This window comes from Calidris pugnax, unplaced genomic scaffold, assembly GCF_001431845.1.
Source record: "Calidris pugnax isolate Ruff unplaced genomic scaffold, ASM143184v1 scaffold41, whole genome shotgun sequence".
NCBI lineage: Eukaryota > Metazoa > Chordata > Aves > Charadriiformes > Scolopacidae > Calidris > Calidris pugnax.
The window spans coordinates 24,778,893-24,798,809 of record NW_015094509.1 but is presented as its reverse complement, the minus strand read 5'-3'; the positions used below and the strand labels follow the sequence as shown (position 1 = coordinate 24,798,809).

At 40.3% G+C, this 19,917-nt stretch overlaps 1 protein-coding gene across 4 annotated transcripts in view; it reads right to left on the bottom strand.

Moving 5' to 3' along the window:
• Positions 1-10,514, bottom strand: part of KHDRBS3 (KH domain containing, RNA binding, signal transduction associated 3) — an 83,928-nt gene extending 73,414 nt beyond the window's left edge. For all 4 annotated transcript variants that reach the window (XR_001414449.1, XM_014965512.1, XM_014965513.1 and 1 more), the window contains exon 1: positions 9,986-10,514. Coding sequence is in view for 3 of the 4 variants with exons in the window: in XM_014965512.1 (XP_014820998.1) it covers positions 9,986-10,073 (88 nt within the window). In the remaining variant the exon portion in view is untranslated. The remainder of the gene's footprint in view (positions 1-9,985) is intronic.
• Between the last annotated feature and the right edge of the window lie 9,403 nt (positions 10,515-19,917).

Below are 19,917 nucleotides of genomic sequence, written 5' to 3'. Positions count from 1 at the left end.
CCCGAATTCATCCGCCCCCCCCTTCCCGGGGACCCCCGGCCGGGCCGCGCAGCGGCTCCCCCTGCTGGCAGCGCGGCGGTACTGCGGGTACCGCACCGCCCAGCCCGACTGCTGCTGCATCGCATGCCAAATCATCCCAAAAAAACAGCCCACAAAGCCCTTCAGGATAAGCTCCACCCAAAATTAAAAACCGCATGATGATTTCTCTAACACTAAGTGACCCACTGCTGATGCAATGGAGTTTCCTGACAGAGACAGCATCTAAAAAACCTTCCCCCATGAGTTCTACCTTCAAAAATTCAGCATCACTTCATCATCATTAAGATGCTCTGTCAGTAAGTACAGAAAAAGCCATTGTGGAATAATTTTGCTCTTTCCAGAGTGTGTTCATATTAATACTTCAAAATTGCCAGAGATTCTCAAATTCTGGAATAAATCTTAAAAGATCATTAATTCTCACAAGCATTTTGTATGACTACACTTATGTCATCCCCAACATTTGTTCCACATGGTATTAATGGGCTTCTGTGAAAATTTCACATCTGCAGAAAAAAATATGTCTGAGGAACAGATACAGTAAGCTTTAAAAACATGATAAATCTTCTGCTGTATGCTTTTATACAGTAGGCCAATAAAAACCTAATCATTTTTCCAGACCATGGATGCATGGTGTAATAAAAAGGTCAAGGGTATATGATAAGTGAGAAGAATCTTTAAGACCAATTTGTGTTACCCAAGACAAATTGGACCACAGTAGTCCTTCCCAGTCTTAAGATCTGGTACTAAGTTGCCACATTTCACCTTGCAGACAGGTCAGCCTGGGATACCCATTAGCATCTCTCTAGAAAAGCAGCAAGTGTTAACTAAAGCTAAAGATAACCACTGCAACCCGCCTGCTGTGAAGCAGATAAAATCCTCCACACACATCAGGATTTAAGTAGACAAGCCAAATCAAATCTTCAGTAGGAAACTGTTTTACTTGGAACAACTCCACCTACCACAAAAAAAAAAAACCAAACCACAGAACATTTTGGGGAACCCCTGTAAGGAAGACAGAGAAGTCACTGTGACACTACCTTCTTCCTTGAAATTAGGACTTCTTGATCCTAAAAACAGCCCATGCTAAAAGCAGGCACAAAAGAGGTAATTACTAAAGTGAAAAAAACCACTGTAGGTCTCTGAGCTTACATGACTGTACAGACAGACCAATAATATCTTACTCAAATTATGTGAAGGCAAGTCTAGGAGAGAAAAATCTGTTTTCCTTCAAACTCAGGAAAGGATTTAAGGTATAGTTAATCATAAAAAAAACCATGAAAAAATGAGTACTTTAGTGCCTACAGCAGTGCTTTACTAACACCTCTAGCTGACCACCTCTAGATAATTAGGACACTGATCAAAAGGAACCAGGAACAACTTTGTCCTTTATCAATAACTGGAAAGGACACACACATGAAAGGAAGAATAACTGCATTAAAAGCAGTCCTTCCATTCCTACATTTTTTAAAAACATCATTATTATCACAAAGCAGCAGGAAATGCTGGCTGACAATACTGAAAACATTTTGCTTTCAAACACATCTGCTTTCCAGAGTACCATTATTGGATGATCAGAGGCAGTAAGAGGCTACAGATGCATTTACTCTCCAAGCATTCAGTAAGCACCGCAGTGTCAGAGCAACGCAAGCAATTTTGACTTCTTCCTACATTGTCTTGTCCACGAAAAGCCATCTTCCTCCAGCTACTCCTTTCGTACAGTCCAAATGGATTAATAAAGTTGAAGAAAAATCAGTAAATCCTCAAAGGATTTGCAACTTCAGATTTTCACTGCCACTACATTATACAAAGATCAGCACAGCAGTGGTTGTTATAACAAATTTTCTTTTGGATTAAGTGCAAGAACAATAGGTTTACAGAAATGATTTCTAATCTTTTTGGTTTCCAATTATTTTGTCAAGAAATGCTTCCTAGAAATAAAAGAACACCTATATAGGCCAAAAAAAGTGAAAGATTTACCAACTGCAAGAATTAAACTGACATTTGTTTGCTGCCTTGCAACTTTGTTCCTGTTGGGCTGCTAGCTGAAGCCAAAAGCCTGATAAACACATCAAAATAAGAAATGGAAGGCAGCCAGCAAAACAGCAACTGGAAATGGAGAATAGGAGGGAAGGAAATCCATTTAACTTTCCAGTTTCTTATTAATTTTACCTTGACAATAAGGTGAAAGGATAAAAATGACAACACAAAACAACAGAAAAATAAGTGATAAATATGACAGAGTTGAGCCCAAGCAAAGGAATATTTTCAGATAGGATAAATGCACAAAGAATAACACATGTACTGCTCAGCTGTTGAGACACAAAAGTACAGCTTTGTCAGCTTAACAAAAACATTTCTTCAGTCCAGTTTTCCAGTTGCTACTCTAATTTGCTCCTTATCATAAACAGCCAGCCTGCACCTACTGTGTATCTCAAGTCATCAGCAGTTTAGTAAAGAGCCTAACAATTTAGTAGAGATTGTATCCAGAAATGCACCTCAGTTTGAATCAAAGATGCCAAGAGATGCAAAATCTACCTGATCTTACATTTAAGAGTTAATCATCCATTGCTAAAGCACTGCACTTTATTTTTTCATTTGCACTTTTTTGGCCAGACACCTGATCACCAGTATCAAGGGTCTCTTGGCACCTTTTTTTTTTACCTCTGGGAAGGCAGTAAGGCTGTTAAGCCACACATTTAATGATCATTTTCACAAATCAGACTAGCAAGAAACCTTCTCAAGCTTGCAAAGTATTGTGCTTTATCCGTGATCTTCACAATTAAGATACATGACTTATGTACTTGAAGTGTCACAATGAAATTCTCTGGTCTGTATGTCCTCAAGGCCTTATCTTAAGGCCATGAAGACACTAATTTTTTAGCTAGTGATGCACTTGCAGCTCACACCAAGGTAGTAGATGGGTCTTAAGTCATTCCCAGAACTGCTGCCACCCCTGCCCTACAGATCCCATTGCGCAGGTGAGACTTGCCTTCCCAGCTCTAACGGGTAGATAACCCCACTTTATCAAGATATTCTACTTGCCCAGAACAAATATCCCATCCTTTATAATTTTCTACTTGAAAAACAGTATTAATAATGTAAACACTAAGCTTGCAAGATTCCTGCAGAGCTCAGCTAAGAACAGTCAGTTAATTCACCATAAAATATTAGGTGTGTCAGTTACCAGTTAATCTGTTTAAACATGCTTTTTACTGAATCTGCTAAATACTAATTAAAAAGTCATGCAGTACCACACTGACTACTTTACAGAGGCTACTCAGATCTGAACTTTTATATCCAATCCTTTCCAATCAAAGCACACGCTGAGTTCTTTTGTTTCTTAATTATCCTAAAAGTCAGAGGTGGGGGCGGAACTCAAGAGGGCAGAAAGGTCACATACATAGATTTTAAGTACATGCAAGTTAAATCAAACAAGCCACAGGCCAGAAGAGCAGCCATTCAGTGCTGTGACCTTCTTTCTGATTTCTCCAGTAAATAAGTGCTCAGAAGGTTACAGTTTTAATTTCCATGGCTGGTGTCAAAAAGGATTGAAAGTGACAAACCATGTCAGTCTAAATTTGAAACCTTTAAATTCGATCTCTCTCATTGACTGCCAAAGTAAGTGTGCAAGTGAATTAGAAGTCAGCTTTAGACTAAATGTGCTCATCGGTGAGTGGCTGCAGGCTGGAGTCATGCTTCAGAGCAGATGAGCCCAGGGTGAAGTATGTATGATTATCTTCAGCTGCATTTCACAGCAGCCCTGTTAACATGACTGGAATACCTGATAAATCACTTCCCCAGCCTTTTAAGAGACCAAGACTGGAATCTAATTGTTAATAAGTCTTACGACTTTCCCAATACACTTTCACTGCAATAAAAGCAAAGAACCAACTGCTACAAAAACGTGAAGTTCTTGAAGCACTACTGAATAAGGAAGGCTGAGACATGAGGGGCAGTCTCCAAAATATCCCTCCTTCACTTCAAGGTATATTATTTTTCATGCTGCTTTATGAAAATAGAAACAGAACCACCGTCAGCCTACCCTGATTTTACAGTGCTACCATCACACCATATCCAGTCACATCACTGTCATTAAGTTTCTCACACTGAGCCTGCCAAATAACTAATTGTGCCCCACAGATTTTCATAGCCTGTTGAAGTCTGATCATCAGAAGACAGGAGACTGTCTAGTTAATCTCTAAGAAAGACAACTTAAAGTGACCTGCTCTCTGGAAAAAAAAAAGCTTTGTCTGAAGGACATATTACAGAGTTTACTGTTTTATTCAAAACAATAGGACTCTCCAAGTAATCTTAAAACCCAGCTTTCTTTAGTTTTATTTGCTTTACAAAATGCCTATGACCTTTGTAAAGTGTTTTTCCAGCCTCCAAGAGCAAACACACTTGAAAGAAGTGTTGCTCATATGATTGAGACTACAGTGAGAAACAAAGGGGAGTTTGAGGTTATTCAGCAATGGAGTACACGTTAACACCATTAGGGACTGGGAACAAGCAGCATCACACATGTCTGTTCCATGCCATGAAACACCCATCCTCAGAGGAAAGCAGATAAATCAGTTTGCTACTGAGTCATATCACAACATATGCATGTCACTTCAATACATGGAGTCAAATACATCTGTTAGAGTTGTGAAAAATGAGAGAAAAATACTGCTAAGCACCCAAAAGCCCTTACATACCAAGACATTTATTCAAAATCAATAACATCTATAGAACCTTAATTTCTAAGTTCCTACTTCAAATATTTTCAAAAAGCTATCCCTTACCTGCAAAAAAAACCCAGTTAATATCATCCACAATGCAAAGTCAGTACAGTTTTCCCCCACAACCCAGTCTCCCTAATATTTAGGGAAGTACTGGTCTATTTTACTATTGAACTCCCACAAGAACCAGCAAGCCCCTGCTGATCACTGCCAGTCACACAGCTCAGCAAAGCCAGCCGATGTAGAGCTAGCACATACAGCCATCTACTGATGGGAAGGCTTCTTGTTCCTGTACATCATCCTGTTGACAGTCATTTTAAGGTAGCCTTGCCAATTTTAGGCATTACCTCAAATCCCCAAAGTAGCTAAAATGAGCTTGTAAGGAAGAATTCCACAGGTACCGCCTGCAGAAAGTAAAAGCTGTCTGTCAGCAATGGCACTGGGACTCATAAGGATTTCAGCTACCCTAACTTTGATTACAGAGTCCTCTCCACCTACATATTTAACATTACACAGATCAAACAAGCACCAGGCATCTGTTTTAATGTCTCCCCTGTGACAAAGCAGGTCTGGTATCAACATGTTTTATTTACAGACTTCTTCCACCTGCCCCAGCTTTCTTTAGTTTTATTTGCTTTACAAAATGCCTATGACCTTTGTAAAGTGTTTTTCCAGCCTCCAAGAGCAAACACACTTGAAAGAAGTGTTGCTCATATGATTGAGACTACAGTGAGAAACAAAGGGGAGTTTGAGGTTATTCAGCAATGGAGTACACGTTAACACCATTAGGGACTGGGAACAAGCAGCATCACACATGTCTGTTCCATGCCATGAAACACCCATCCTCAGAGGAAAGCAGATAAATCAGTTTGCTACTGAGTCATATCACAACATATGCATGTCACTTCAATACATGGAGTCAAATACATCTGTTAGAGTTGTGAAAAATGAGAGAAAAATACTGCTAAGCACCCAAAAGCCCTTACATACCAAGACATTTATTCAAAATCAATAACATCTATAGAACCTTAATTTCTAAGTTCCTACTTCAAATATTTTCAAAAAGCTATCCCTTACCTGCAAAAAAAACCCAGTTAATATCATCCACAATGCAAAGTCAGTACAGTTTTCCCCCACAACCCAGTCTCCCTAATATTTAGGGAAGTACTGGTCTATTTTACTATTGAACTCCCACAAGAACCAGCAAGCCCCTGCTGATCACTGCCAGTCACACAGCTCAGCAAAGCCAGCCGATGTAGAGCTAGCACATACAGCCATCTACTGATGGGAAGGCTTCTTGTTCCTGTACATCATCCTGTTGACAGTCATTTTAAGGTAGCCTTGCCAATTTTAGGCATTACCTCAAATCCCCAAAGTAGCTAAAATGAGCTTGTAAGGAAGAATTCCACAGGTACCGCCTGCAGAAAGTAAAAGCTGTCTGTCAGCAATGGCACTGGGACTCATAAGGATTTCAGCTACCCTAACTTTGATTACAGAGTCCTCTCCACCTACATATTTAACATTACACAGATCAAACAAGCACCAGGCATCTGTTTTAATGTCTCCCCTGTGACAAAGCAGGTCTGGTATCAACATGTTTTATTTACAGACTTCTTCCACCTGCAATTTCACATTATCCAGCATTTACAAAATACTCGCAATGAATCAGTGTTGTGCATAGATGTGAAAGAAGGCAATGAAGATAACATAACTCTTCTCTTACAGATCTTTCCATTTATTTTTTTACAGCATCACTCATGAACTGTTATGAAAATCAACATTACATTTGTACATTTAAATAAAACCCCACATACAAAGTCAGCCTTCCAAATAAAGGTCTCAATAAGGTTTAGAAGCTGTTCACTGCTTTGCCACGATAAACAAAAAGAACTATCCCAATTTCAGAACAAGCATCACTTTCACATACAAAAATATTTTTCAGATTTTGCATGAAGATGAGACCTGAGAGCTGTAAACAGGAAAACACAAATACACATGTATTAAACTCTTGCTTCTTCACAGAACCTCATCTTCTCCAAGGTTCTTCAATTACAGAACTTATAATAACTGGACATAATGTTCCAGTTCCCATTGTTTGTACCAGCTGCAAATTAACCCTATTAGTGCAGTCACCTTATTATACATGCAAAGTAAGTCTGTTTCCAATCTGTAACATGTTTAAAGGTTTATAAGAAAAAATATCCCTTTTTAGGAAGACTTATTGTTCAAGTATACAAGGAAATCATCTTAATTATAGCAAAGGGTATAGTCTAATCTCCTGTTCTAAAAATGTAAGGAGCAGCTGAACGTTTCAATGACCATTCAAAGCAAAATTTAAGCAATAGGTCTTATATCTGTGTTCCAAAGATACAAGTCATCAAGTACTTGAGTGGAGTTTTCAACAAGGAAAATCAACACTTCCATGTACTATGCAGGAACAATGAAGGATACTCAGTTTTTATTTTAGTTCTTTCAAAATGCTTAAAACAAGTTTTTGTTAGGACAAGAAGAGATGCCAGCATCTCTCAACTCTGAAATACAGATGAATAATACTGCCCAGGAAAGTATTCTTGCAGCATCCTACTCATCTCCACACTGTTCTTTTCAACCCAAAGGCTATCCTGGAACTCTAAAAGCATGTCAAGCTCCACTTTTTTCCCGTATCATTTAAAATGATGTAATTTGTGTGTAACTAAATTATAATTTATAATTATAAACAAAATATGCAAATGCATCCACTTCTATTTGAGAACTATAATTAACAGATTTTGGAAGTCTAGATATAGGACTTTTCCCTAGAAGCCAATTTTCAACATGGTTAGAAATTTGTTAGCAGTTTGGCTCGTGTCCCTATACAATAAACACACTTCAATTCCTTCATCATCTTGGAAGGATTTATTAATTCAATCATAAAATTCTTACAAGTCAATCTTCAGTTTCTGAAGATATTTGGCTGATCTACAGTATTTCAGTTTCAGTAGCATTACAGTTAATATCTGTATTACAACATCAAAATGCTATTACATAATTAAGCTGGCTATTTTAAGGACTTAAAACCTTCGCTAAGACACTCACACATACCTGGAAGAAGCCAAACTGAGAAACATGTTTCATTTTAAGTTGGAAAGCTAAACAAATCCTGTTAAAATTAGACAAGCTACTTCATTTGCGTGCTCACCGAACTACCATAGAAAGAACTCTGTGGACCTGAAAAAGCATTAGACCAAACTATAACACATACACTTCCACTGATCTGCCTTCATTGAACTGCACAGAATTGTTACCATTGAGAAAAAAAACAGTCACTGACAGTGTCAGAACAGGATGGGTTTGTAAGATATCTCCTCTTACGTTTCCCACTGGTATCATACAGTCACTTCACCTTATTTTCTTTGGTCACTCTTCAGCTGCCCAAAATCTATTTTACATAGATACAATGCAAATTTGCATTTTAAAACAGTTAACCAGTTTGCAGTCACACTCCTTAATCTCTTTTTACTCCTCTCCAACATGTGAAATAACTTCAGATTTAACACAAGACTTTACTTTCAAAGTAAAAAAAAATCTAGAGACATTCTAGAATAAAGGCATCAGATCCACATTCATCTACATTCATTTTTTCACTGATAAGATTTATTTTAGCAGAAAGTATGCATGCAGATACCAAGTATTACATGATAAAAGCAGACAGAAGTTTGTCTGTCCTCTAATTTCTCATTTCAATGAGAACCTCAAAAAACTGTCATGGTCCCAAGAAGTCAGTTTTGGCAACAGCCATACAGTTATATCTACTTCCATAAACACTATTTATAAAACAGTAAGTCACATACTCCTGCAGCTTCCAAAAGTAATTTACATATGCAAAAAAGATTCTTCATCTACTACCTGGAGATGAACTTCACTACTTAACAGCCTTGAATTCTCAGCTATCAAGCTAAATTTTCACAAGACTTACAGCAAACAATACAAATATATATATTTAATAACAATTCTCATTCTGCCACTATCAACAGTAGTATTTTTTACAAACTTAGAAAAAATATGCAAAATATCAACCATCCAAAGGCATGCAGCTCAAATCACATGGCTTATGCATTCCACAGCTGAACACTGACAGCTACCCCTAAGTCCGGAGTATTTCAGACAATAGTTGACTCTCCTTCTGATTTCGAGATAGGCATTTGCAGTTCATTACACATCAAAAGCAACAACAAAGCATTAAAAGGAGCCACATTGATTTAAGCCTATTCCTGTCATAGGAAGTACCCTAGCACAGCTCTGTAAGCACTTCAATTGAAGCCAGTATCATTCCAGCTGTCATTACATTATATTAGAAGATCAGTTTGTAATTTATTTCACTTGACCATCCCAAGCACTGTATCAAGTATTCGTGTCTCCAGAGCTGCACTGAAGTCACCTGCCAATTATACAGTACTTCAAAGTTTACATTAGATCATATTGTCAACCACATAGAATTACTTTTCTATTCAGCATAGTATCATTGAAACAAAGAGCAAGCACTTTAAAGCGTATCTGACATGTCAGATGCAGAAGGGGTAGGAATCATTTATTATCTAGAGTTATATAATTGCCAAAAAAATACACTTTGGGGTTTTTTTAACAATTCACCAAAAAGTATTGTTGCTTCCTTAACATTTTAGTTACAGAGCCCAAAGTTCCTTGGAAAGGGGATAGATTGTAGGCTCCTTTTTTAAAACACTCACACATACATAAGCGATGAGCTATTTATTGTTCAGGAAACACATCAACAGGATAAAAAGAGGAAAAACCTTTGGGGCTGGTAACCGCCTGGAAGCCCAAGCAGAGCGCAGAAGAGCCAAGCTGTTCTACACAACATTTCAACTTGGAATAACGCGTAAAGTCAAGCAGCGAGCGGTGATGCCTCCGCCGCTGTAATTAAAAAAAAACACTGGGGAAAGAGGCGACATGTGGGGAGGCGGCCCCGCAACGCCGGGGGCGATGCCCGGGACCGGCCCTGGGAGCCGGGCTGGGGCGGACAGAGCCCACCAGCCCGGGCAGCGGCCATCGGGGCCGGGCAGAGCCCCCCGACTCCTCCCCGCAGCCCGACGAGGGGAAGGGGGCAGCAGCCGGTAAACACCGGCAGCGTGAAAACACACACACACAAAAAATCCACCCCACGGAGCGGTGCAACGCGAACCCACCCCCTCACCGAACAACTCGGGCTCGGCCCCGCCGGCCCTCACCTTGGTTGACCAGCCTCAGGGCGTGGGTGAAGGACGGGTCCAGCGAGTCCTTCTCCGCCATCAGCTCGGGCAGGTACTTCTCGTCCATGGCGGCGGCGGCAGCGGCGGCCTGGGGAGGCGGCGGCGGAGCCGGAGCGCCGGCTGCTTTCCCGGGGAAGAAGGTGGCGACGGGTCGAGTCCCAGTCCCAGGCGACGGTAAATCCTCGGAAGCAGCGCTTCCCGCTGGCCGCCTCCCGCCCGGGGCTGCGGGGACGCATCCAGAGGGAAGCGCCACAAGCCTCCGGCCGGCAGGCGGGGAGGAAAGGGGCGCGGGCCGGGGGGATGACCCCCCCCCCCCGCCAACACCGGACAAGGGACGCGGAGAAATCCCTCGGGCGGAGGCGCACGGGGAAAAGGGGAGAGGAGGAGGAAGAGAAGCGCCTCAGGAGCCGCTGAACCACTTAGGACGCCCCGCACACCGGCGCGTAGACAACCAGAGACACAGTAAGGCAACAGGCGCTAAAAACACACCTACACTTCTAACGGCGCTGCGCCGACTGAACGGCCGAGCCCCTGAGCGCCAGGTTTAAATACCCCAGATGAGGCCACGCCCCCTAACCGCCCACAAGCCCCGCCCACTGTCCACACAGCCCCGCCCCGTGGCGATGCTCCGCCCCCCCGGCTCCGCCCAATAGGTGGTGATAGTCGAGCCCCCTGCTCTGCCGCCCCGCCTACTCCACTGACGACTTCCATTGGGTGGCGTTGCTTGTCAGTCAAGTGCAGGCGACAGCCTCGGATTGGTGGGCGCACTTGCCCTTCCCCGCCCCGCCGGCGGGCGGGAGTGGCGCTGAGGTAGCGCGCGCAGACCGGCTCCTGAGGGGGAGCGGGGCTGGCGGCGGCGGGCGGCCGGGTGGGTGCGAGGAGCCGGAGAGAGGTCTCCCATTAAATCCCTTAGGTGATCCTTTCTGCAGAGGCGAACTGGCGCTGTGCCCCTCTGGAAGCCCGCAGGTGCCTCGACAGGCGGTCGCCCCGTTGGCGCTAGCGGATGTGCAGGCGTTCGGCCTGCGGGAGCGCCCTGAGGGGAGAGCGGGGGGCGAAAGGAGCCGCGCGGGGCGTCCAGCCACCCGCCAGCCCGGTCTCCTCCTCAGGACGCTCTCCCCGGGCCCGCAGGGGGTGTGAGAGGGTCTCGGGGGAGCCCGGAGAGCGTCCTCACCCTCCCTGTAAAATCTCGAGGCGGGGGGGGAACGAAGAAAGGCAGGACTGTTTTTTAAACCGCGGGTTTAATTTATTTTCCTCCCCCAACAGCAATGCTCTTCATTTATCCGGCATTTTTTACTTGAGCCTCTAGTAATATAAAGCACTTCATAAACAGTAGCCAGAAAAATCTTATTTCTGCTGAATTACACCAATGGGCTGTTGTAAGTGCACTTGTGGTTCAATAGCAGCCTGTTTTACAGGAGAGAGAAGCAAAGTTTAAGAGCCCTTGCTGAAGCCTGTTTTCCTATTTTTTCAGTGGGTACACTTGGTATAGTAGATCATTATTCTCTTTGATCTTCAGCTTTGAGGCTTCACATAGCTTCCTCATTAGACCATAGGTGTTTCATCAATGAATCTTTGGTGACAAAAGCCCAAAGGAAGCAAGACCAACTGTTCTCTGTAACAGAGCAGGAGGGAAAAATTACTAAAAAAAGAGGAAAATTACTTACTCACTGAAGACAAGATCATAATGCTAAAGTAACATTTTTCCTCTCTGTTGGTTTTAAACCAACATTTATTGGAATGTTGATAAAAAGCTTTTAAGTGACAAGCTAAAGTTGAAAGAACACTGGAAATATTCTTACCTCCGTGAATCAAACAATCACACATTTGCTTTTGTATTTTGGGGGAAAAACAAACAAACAAACAAAAAACCAGTTTGCAATATATCTTAGTCATATCCTTGCAAGATGGGGAGAAAAAAGCTCTGAAAAAAGGCTAGCATGAGAAATCACTCAAAGTTTGGAAGCAGAGGTTAAGGCTCCCTTCTCAGCCTTACATGTGCTCTTTCACCCTTAAAACAAGAAAGACCATATATTGAGGTATCTTACTTCCTTTTTTGTATTTTACAGACTGCAATATTTCAAGAACCAATGTCTGGTATGTTAGAATATGAAGTATACTTGATTTACATTCCCTCTGCAACAGTTCCAAATAAATCTTGACCCAGGACTAACAGAAACAAATCCACAAAGTTATAGTTTAAAAATTCTCCAGCACGACATCAAGCTTGATGGATATGGCAAAAACATACAAGGAACTGGGAGAAGTTGGATTACAATGAATGTTTTATTTCAACCTTCTACATACATCTTCTATATAAAACTACTGAAATGCAGCCATCTGTTGCAAAACAGGCAGACACATGTAACTTTGACACTGAGCAATATGTAGGAGTGTAATCTTTATTGAATGACCTGGAACAAAATAATCCCTATCTTTGCCAGGAAAGCCAAAAATGTATTTAAAGTTCCTCTACAGCATGCAGGACCTCAGACAGAAAGATAGCTATATTATTACAAATGGTGTAAAACACAATGTACCTTTCTTGGAACGAGTCACGTTCTCCCTGGTAACTGATTAAATAATCATTTGGTGTTTCAAGAAACCACAGTATTTCTTCCTGAATTATACCAATTCCCTCTGGCTTTCAATTGAGAAAGACTTACTGGATGTCTGAAGACTTGTTTCTCACCAGGTCTGTAATAATATAGGAATTATAAAATTATCCCCATTTTACCCTATTGTTCAAACTCAAACCTGCACAGAACAAGTGAAGTATATTGTTTTCTCAGATGAAATTCACTAGGATGTAATAAAACAAGAGGATGGGAAATTATGAGCCTCAAGCCATAGAAAGCAGCCTAGGATGTGGTTAGCTGGGGAAAGCCTGCTGAGCATAGGTCTTACTCTCCAGGAAAGGCAGGAAACACCAACTTCTTAAGGACTGATTGCTTTCTTGCTACTGAAATCTATATAAAGCTTGAAAAGCAGCTTCATCAAGGAACTGCCCAGTAAGTATTAGCTTTAGTTGTCACAAATTTTTAGAGTCGTCACTGTTTAGATGTGTTTATCCCTACTCTCCAATGGTAAACTAAACAAGACTTTTTACACACGTCCACCCTGCTTTCTATATGCTTGTGGTAGTCTCAGGAAGTTAATTTGGTAGGTGTACATCAGTCAAGAACAGGTGTCAGAGTAATGTCCATTGCTTCCCTTAAAGCACCAGCTGTCTGACCTGACAGTGTGCCTGTAGATGCCAAAATTAATATTTATATGTGATAGAAGCGTTAGGATGTGTTAGTACCTTCAACTCTCAGGGGTGAGATTCACTTTCTTACTTCTTGTACCTTTTCATTCAGCCAACAGGACATCTGGGGACTATGTGTGAAGGGGCTGAAACTCAGCAGCATCCTCTCTCTGGTGTGTAGGTTCTGCAGAACTTACTGCAGTTACATTTTCCTCATTTGCTGCGTCGGCATAACAAGCAGTATTTTCACCATTTAAGTCTTTGTTCCTAGCATTGTAAGTACACCTAAATATTTGTAATTTTGCCCAAATTACTGTTCACTCATATAGTTATTTTGTATTACTAGTGTTATTCCGTTTATTCAATGACATACCAAGCTGCCACTGGCCATGGTAGAGTTTACTTGGTTCTGATGCAGTCCTCATCTCTGATTTACCTCCAGGTTCCTGATTTAAAGCTCAGACCACAACAGACTGTTACAGAATCATTATTTATTTGAGACTTCAGCTCATTAAAATGCACACAGCTGAAGACCTATAGAAGCAGGCTCTATTTTGGGAATTAGTTTGTCACAAATACCACATCTAGTGAATATGTCCTTGATGTGACTCACCACAGTTCTGATTAGCATGTTGCTAAGTAGGTGCTGGCTTCCTTAGTATTCCGATGTATCACTTGCCAATTTCTATTAGGCACATGGAAATTACCATTGCACTCCTTTTTCCAATATTCATGTGGCCATTTCTTTCTTTTTATACTTGCATGTGGGTTAAAGCATGAAAAAATAGACAAGAATATACTGTAATATCAAGATATTCCATCATGAACCATTTTCAAAAGCTCTGGATGCTTTCTCCTAAAAATTTATGGCTTTCTCTTTTATACATTTTACCCCATAGCTCAAAGGTTAGGCTATTTTCATCCCTAATGAAGCTTATTTCAGTATCAGCTATGTTTAAGGTGGTTTCTTTTAAAAGGTTTGTTATATTGTTCTCGTTTAGTGACTACAAACATAGTGGCAAAGAACTTACATGCCTGAAAGCCTTTTTTTTCCTAACACAAGATACTTTCTTCCTGCAAATATGCACCTGTTCATCCAAGTCTTCCATTTGTTTTGTACCTTGTTTTATGGTATTATCAGAAATGGGCTGACGGGAACCTCCTGAAATTGAATACGAGGAAAGTACAAGACAAACATGGTTATACTGGATAGAATTCAACAAAGGGCCACAAAGATGATGAAGGATCCAGTGCATCTCTCCTATGAGGAAAGGCTGAGAAAACTGGGACTGTTCAGCCAGAAGAAGAAGAAGATGGAGCGAGGCTCTTTTTAGTGGTGCCCAGTAACAGGACTGGAGGCAAGGGGCACAAACTGAAACACAGGAGGTTCCCTCTGAACATCAGAAAACACTTTTTACCATGAGACTGACCAAGGACTGGCACAGGTTGCCCAGGGAGGTTGTGGAGTCCCCCTCCTTGGAGGTGTTTGGTTCCCTCTGAACATCAGAAAACACTTTTTACCATGAGACTGACCAAGGACTGGCACAGGTTGCCCAGGGAGGTTGTGGAGTCCCCCTCCTTGGAGGTGTTTAAAAGCCATCTGGACATGGTCCTGGGCAACTGGCTCTACATGGCTCTCCTTGAGTCAGGGGTTTGACCAGATGACCTCCAGAGATCCCTTCTAACCTCCAAGATTCTGTATTGTACAAGAGATATGCAAAAAAGGTTTTTCTTTTTAAGGATTATATGCCTCATTCATTGTACATTTGTACAGCTACAGATTGTACATTTGTATTTTTTACAGTACAGCAGGGGGTTTTTTTTGTATTTTTTTTTGTATTTTTTACAGGTCAGCACCGGAAGAGCCAACAGTTTATCAGGATTTTTGTTGAATCTGAACTGATTATGTTTAGTTTCCACTGTTCCTGTGTACCCATATCTGTGATGAAGAAAAAGGTATACTATTCACAAGTAACTGCCCTTCTGATGACCATAATTGTACATTAATGAAGGACTACACTTAACTTCTCCTTGTTATGTATTGGCCTACAGCGGCGTATTTCCTTGAATGAACTAAAATACTACAGTAGAACAAGTAAATGACTAAATCTTCCATGTTATGGAAAACATCATCTGTGAAATCAGTCAGACGGTGATCCCAGTACCATTTTCGTCCTCTCTTCCCCAGTTACTCTAGATTTCTGCCAGTCATAGTCATCATCCTCATTATGTTCTTCAGCTCTTGTAAGAAGAAAATATTTTTACTTGCTTTAAGCCCCAACTCTGGAAAGTTAGATAGATCTCTGTTCCTAAACATAACCAAAATCATTAACACCAGCTTTCCATCAAGTGTAATTGAATTTTAGATTGCATCTCCTTGTATCTTTTGCCTGTGACATTAGGATTTTGCCATAATCTGTTCTTCTTGTTGTTGTTTCAGTATAGATAGTATCAGTAGTGGTTAATTCCAAGCAGTCCTTCCTTAAAAATCTCATGTGCAACACTCATGAAAAAAATATTTTCTTGAATTGCCATCTTACAGAGATCTGAAAAGGGGATTGCTACACTCTGCCTGGCCCGAGATCCTAGTATCCAGGTTTTACACACAGTACATAGAACACATGAGACCTGGAGAAGAAAATAATTACATCATCTGTAGCAGGTAAATTTTAGCATTCCGCTTCATTGTTCTTTTTAGGTCTTAAAAGCTAATGCACTGTATCAGAACAGTCTCTCCAGTTTCTGCGGTGGTAATTGAGGCAATACATTGCAGTGAGTTCACCACCTTTTTCATTATATTCATGTATGCCATGATCCAAAGGGCTTTTTTCTTTCCTTTAGGCATTATTGCTAATGGCAGTGGTAACAGTGCACATAGTCCTGGAACTGCACACGCACGATCCCTTGATCGTATGATGTGCCTGTAGGCATCATGCCAAACTTTATTTTCTCTGCTCTGAAGTATTTTGTAAGATTAAAAGAATCTTTTCTAATTTTGGTTTAAATAAGGTGCAATGATTTTACAGCGCTCTGTCTCAGTATTGGCTTTGTATATGTATTTATTAAAAATCTAGATTTTGACATTTTCCTTTCTATGCTTGCTGATACTCAGCAAAAGGTATCAATATTACCCTGGTGAAAAGACTTTTTTGTATATTATTTTTCTCTTGTGTCATATTTGGGTATAAGCACTTCTTTACTACTTCTTTCTTGATCCTATACTGTGGCTATAAAGGAATATTGTACTATTGCTAAATTCTTTTGCTGGGAGCTTGTGCAAAATTGTGTGCTCTTTACTTCCTTATTTTCCCGTGTAGTGTGCTTACAAAAGCGGTTTGTTTTGCGCACTTTGTGATTGTCTTCTCTAGTGCTGGACAATCAACATGTCTTACAAACCTCGATGCATCCATCTTGTCCTCCCACAAACCTCTTTTATTGCTCTGAACGTGGGTGATGCCGAATCCTGTACACTCTTATCTTTATTATACCTGTCTTCTTCCTGGTTGCACCTCTTTTAACACATTGTGTTGTGTGCTAATGAATGTTCTCTTTCGTTCTTAGGACAGCTTTTTCCAGTGTGAAATTGTTTGTTACTAATTTTTCCTCTTATATTCAATCCCATTAAAAGCCTGTCTTTCACAGACTGTCTTTCCTAACTACCAAGGCCTCCTCAGCCATAACTTATCAGTTGTCTTAGCAAGAAAGATCTTGATGTGTCTCACAACATTTAGCTTTCTATGATGACATTTTCTTTAAAAAGAAACAGAACGCAAATCAGAATTATAACCTGTGTTCTCCTGTCTGCTTATATGATTTTACTGGATACCTGAGCTTTGAAAATATCCCTGCCTTTTTCCCTGCTACCTAGTGGAATGAGTGGCTATTCAGGATGAAGAGTATTATCCACTCCAACCCTGAACAAAATCTGCTGCATTAATATCTTCTGTATACCACTATTTCCTTCAGTACTCCTTTTCTGATCTACCCATGTCCCATTTCTTTCAGTATTCTGCATGAAAACTGCAGGTAGTTTCTTTTCTTCTGATAATATATCAGAAAATATCATTGTTCAGACTGCTCAGATCCTCAGAGAGTATAGGTAAACTATATAATAGAGGCTGTTTGGTGATGGTAGTTTATTGCATTTACTTTTAAACAGAGTTAAGTCAGACACAGTAATCATGAAGCAGTCTTATAAAAAGCATTTCTTAAGCTTCTGTTAAGGAGGAGGAGGAGGTATAACAGTAAAATGTCCATTTTTCTTTCAGAAAAAACATTTTGTTTAAAATGCTGGAAGATGGGAATTTTTTGTCCTGGTGTTTACCTGCACCAGCTAGTTTTACCAGAGTGAGTCAGAACATACTTCAGGGAAACTTTGCAGACTGAGATGAGACCAAATTACACAAAAAAATAATTATGCTTTTAAGTGACCTTCAAGACCCTGCGTATCTGAAATGAGATTACAAGATTACAGCAGCTGTAGAAAAGCCCCAAAGGCACTGCTGGGGAAAAAGCAACGTAAAACACTGCAACCCGTTCATCTTCTGTTTAGGAATGGGAGCAGGCTCCTTCTGCACCTTCTACAGGCAACAGATGAAAGAGGATGAACTCACCAGGAAAGACAGCAAGACTCAGCTCTTGCTCTAAGTACACAGGCAAATCAGCATGTGAAAGATTGATTTTATAAGTGCTCCCACTCTGCCAGGGATATGTCCTACAACAGAAGGATCAAGCAGTGCAGAATGTTCTCAATATCCCATATTCTTGGTATCTTTTGTGATGCAGGGAGTTAAGGGACAGAAACAGAATCATCAAACAGTTGCCATCAGAGATACTCAGCTCACTAGCAATTGCTGAAAAGGCTGGCATGCTTTCATGCCTAGCTCCAAATAATCTCATTTGTACTTTTAACACTAAGTAGTTCTGTTTTCTAAGGCCCTATGCTTTCAGGTCACCTGTCAATACCAACTCCACACAGAAATGTTGATGTGAGTGTTACATATGTATCTTAATTTTATAATATCGCAAAGCAGGCAGACAGTATATGCAAAACAATTGTTTTGAAATTTATTTCAGCTGTCTTTATTTTGATAATTACTAGTAATAGAAAAAGAGAGTACCTATGGTGGCAAGGCAGAGTTGTGTCAGATGCTGTATTTATGAATTTTGTCTCACAAGAAAATCTCTTTAAATCTGTCACATGGTAAGTATAAGTTTAGTTCTAATGGAACTTCTAACTATTGTGTTTTGGTCTTAAATTTTGAAATAAAATGTTTCTTTACTTAAACTTAGCTTTCTCTAAATTTTTGCAAAGAGCAAACTAAGTATTATCTCTTTAAGTTTAGTATGTCTAATGATCTTCTAATAAACTCAATGATCTTTAAGGTCCCTTTCAACCAAAACCATTCTATGGATCTATGTCATTTTACAGTTACAAGGTGGTATCTTGTTAGCTGTCTTACAGTCTCCTTTACTGCGTGCAGTATTAGAAGTGTTTCAAGAGATTTGGTAATTTCAGAATTTCCCCTTAAGAGATAAAAATCAGGTTTACCTGCCCTGTTAAAAAAAAATCCAGAAGGACAGGTTGTAATTGCCAAGAGTGTATCGGAATTTTTATGGTGTAACAAGAAAGAAAAATGTACCAAAGTATTAAATCTAGTTACACTTTTTAAAAATACCTGAGCACTAATAAATCCCAGGGGAAAGTGCTCTGGGAATACAGTTTGGCAGTTGTGTATTAGGTGACTGGCTTTTGAGACTTAAAGAGCAGTCCTAGAGGTTGTCCCAGATTTGTGAGTCCTAAATGTGTTGTGGAAACAAGACAGAACACGTAGAATAGGGCAATATAGGAAGAGTTGAGAAAGCTGTTGCTTTGGGGGATGGTAAAAGGAAAAGTGGTGGTGAGAAGAGAAAGAGAAGTCACTAGATAAAAAAAATAACCTGTTTCTACAAAGTATGCCTGAGAATTCAGGGAGTGAGAATGACCTGATTTCAGGTTTTTAATTTAGAACTCAATTGGGAAACAATAGTCCTGACCATATGTTCACAAATATCACAGCACTTTTGTCCACATAGTAAGTTTTAGCAAGATGAGGGAAAGTAAGAAGCAGGACTGTTTCATTACAGGTCAGTGTATAAAGGGAAATGTTAAGACAAAAACATGCCTTTGATTTCCAGCTAAAAGATTTTAATTAAATGTAGCTTCCCTCCCTCACCCAATCATTTTCCTTAGTAGTTTGGGATGTTGACTTAATGCAGTTCTCTAACTGAAACTGAGAAATGTATTTTTGTCAAAAACAAGTTACTAAAAATCAATAGTTTGAATTTTATGGATGCACTGTCTTATTTTGGCAGTGAACAGCCATGAATGTAAGCTTAGGTAAGAAATGCTTAGTAAGGCTTAAAATGTATCCAAGTGCATTGGACACATTGCCTTAAAAATAATACATCAATGGGCTAATACCTCAATTCTGAGTCCTATTTACAGGCCTCTAGATAGATTTTCTTTTTTCTTTTTTTTTTTTTTAAATTACTGGAGAATTAGAACACAATACTTCCCAAGGAAACCACTTCTGTTTTGTTTTTTAAGGAAGCTGTTAAGTTTTATTGACTTTGGAGAGTTTACCTCTTATGCAGCTCAAGTAAAAGTGCAATGCTTGAAAAACAG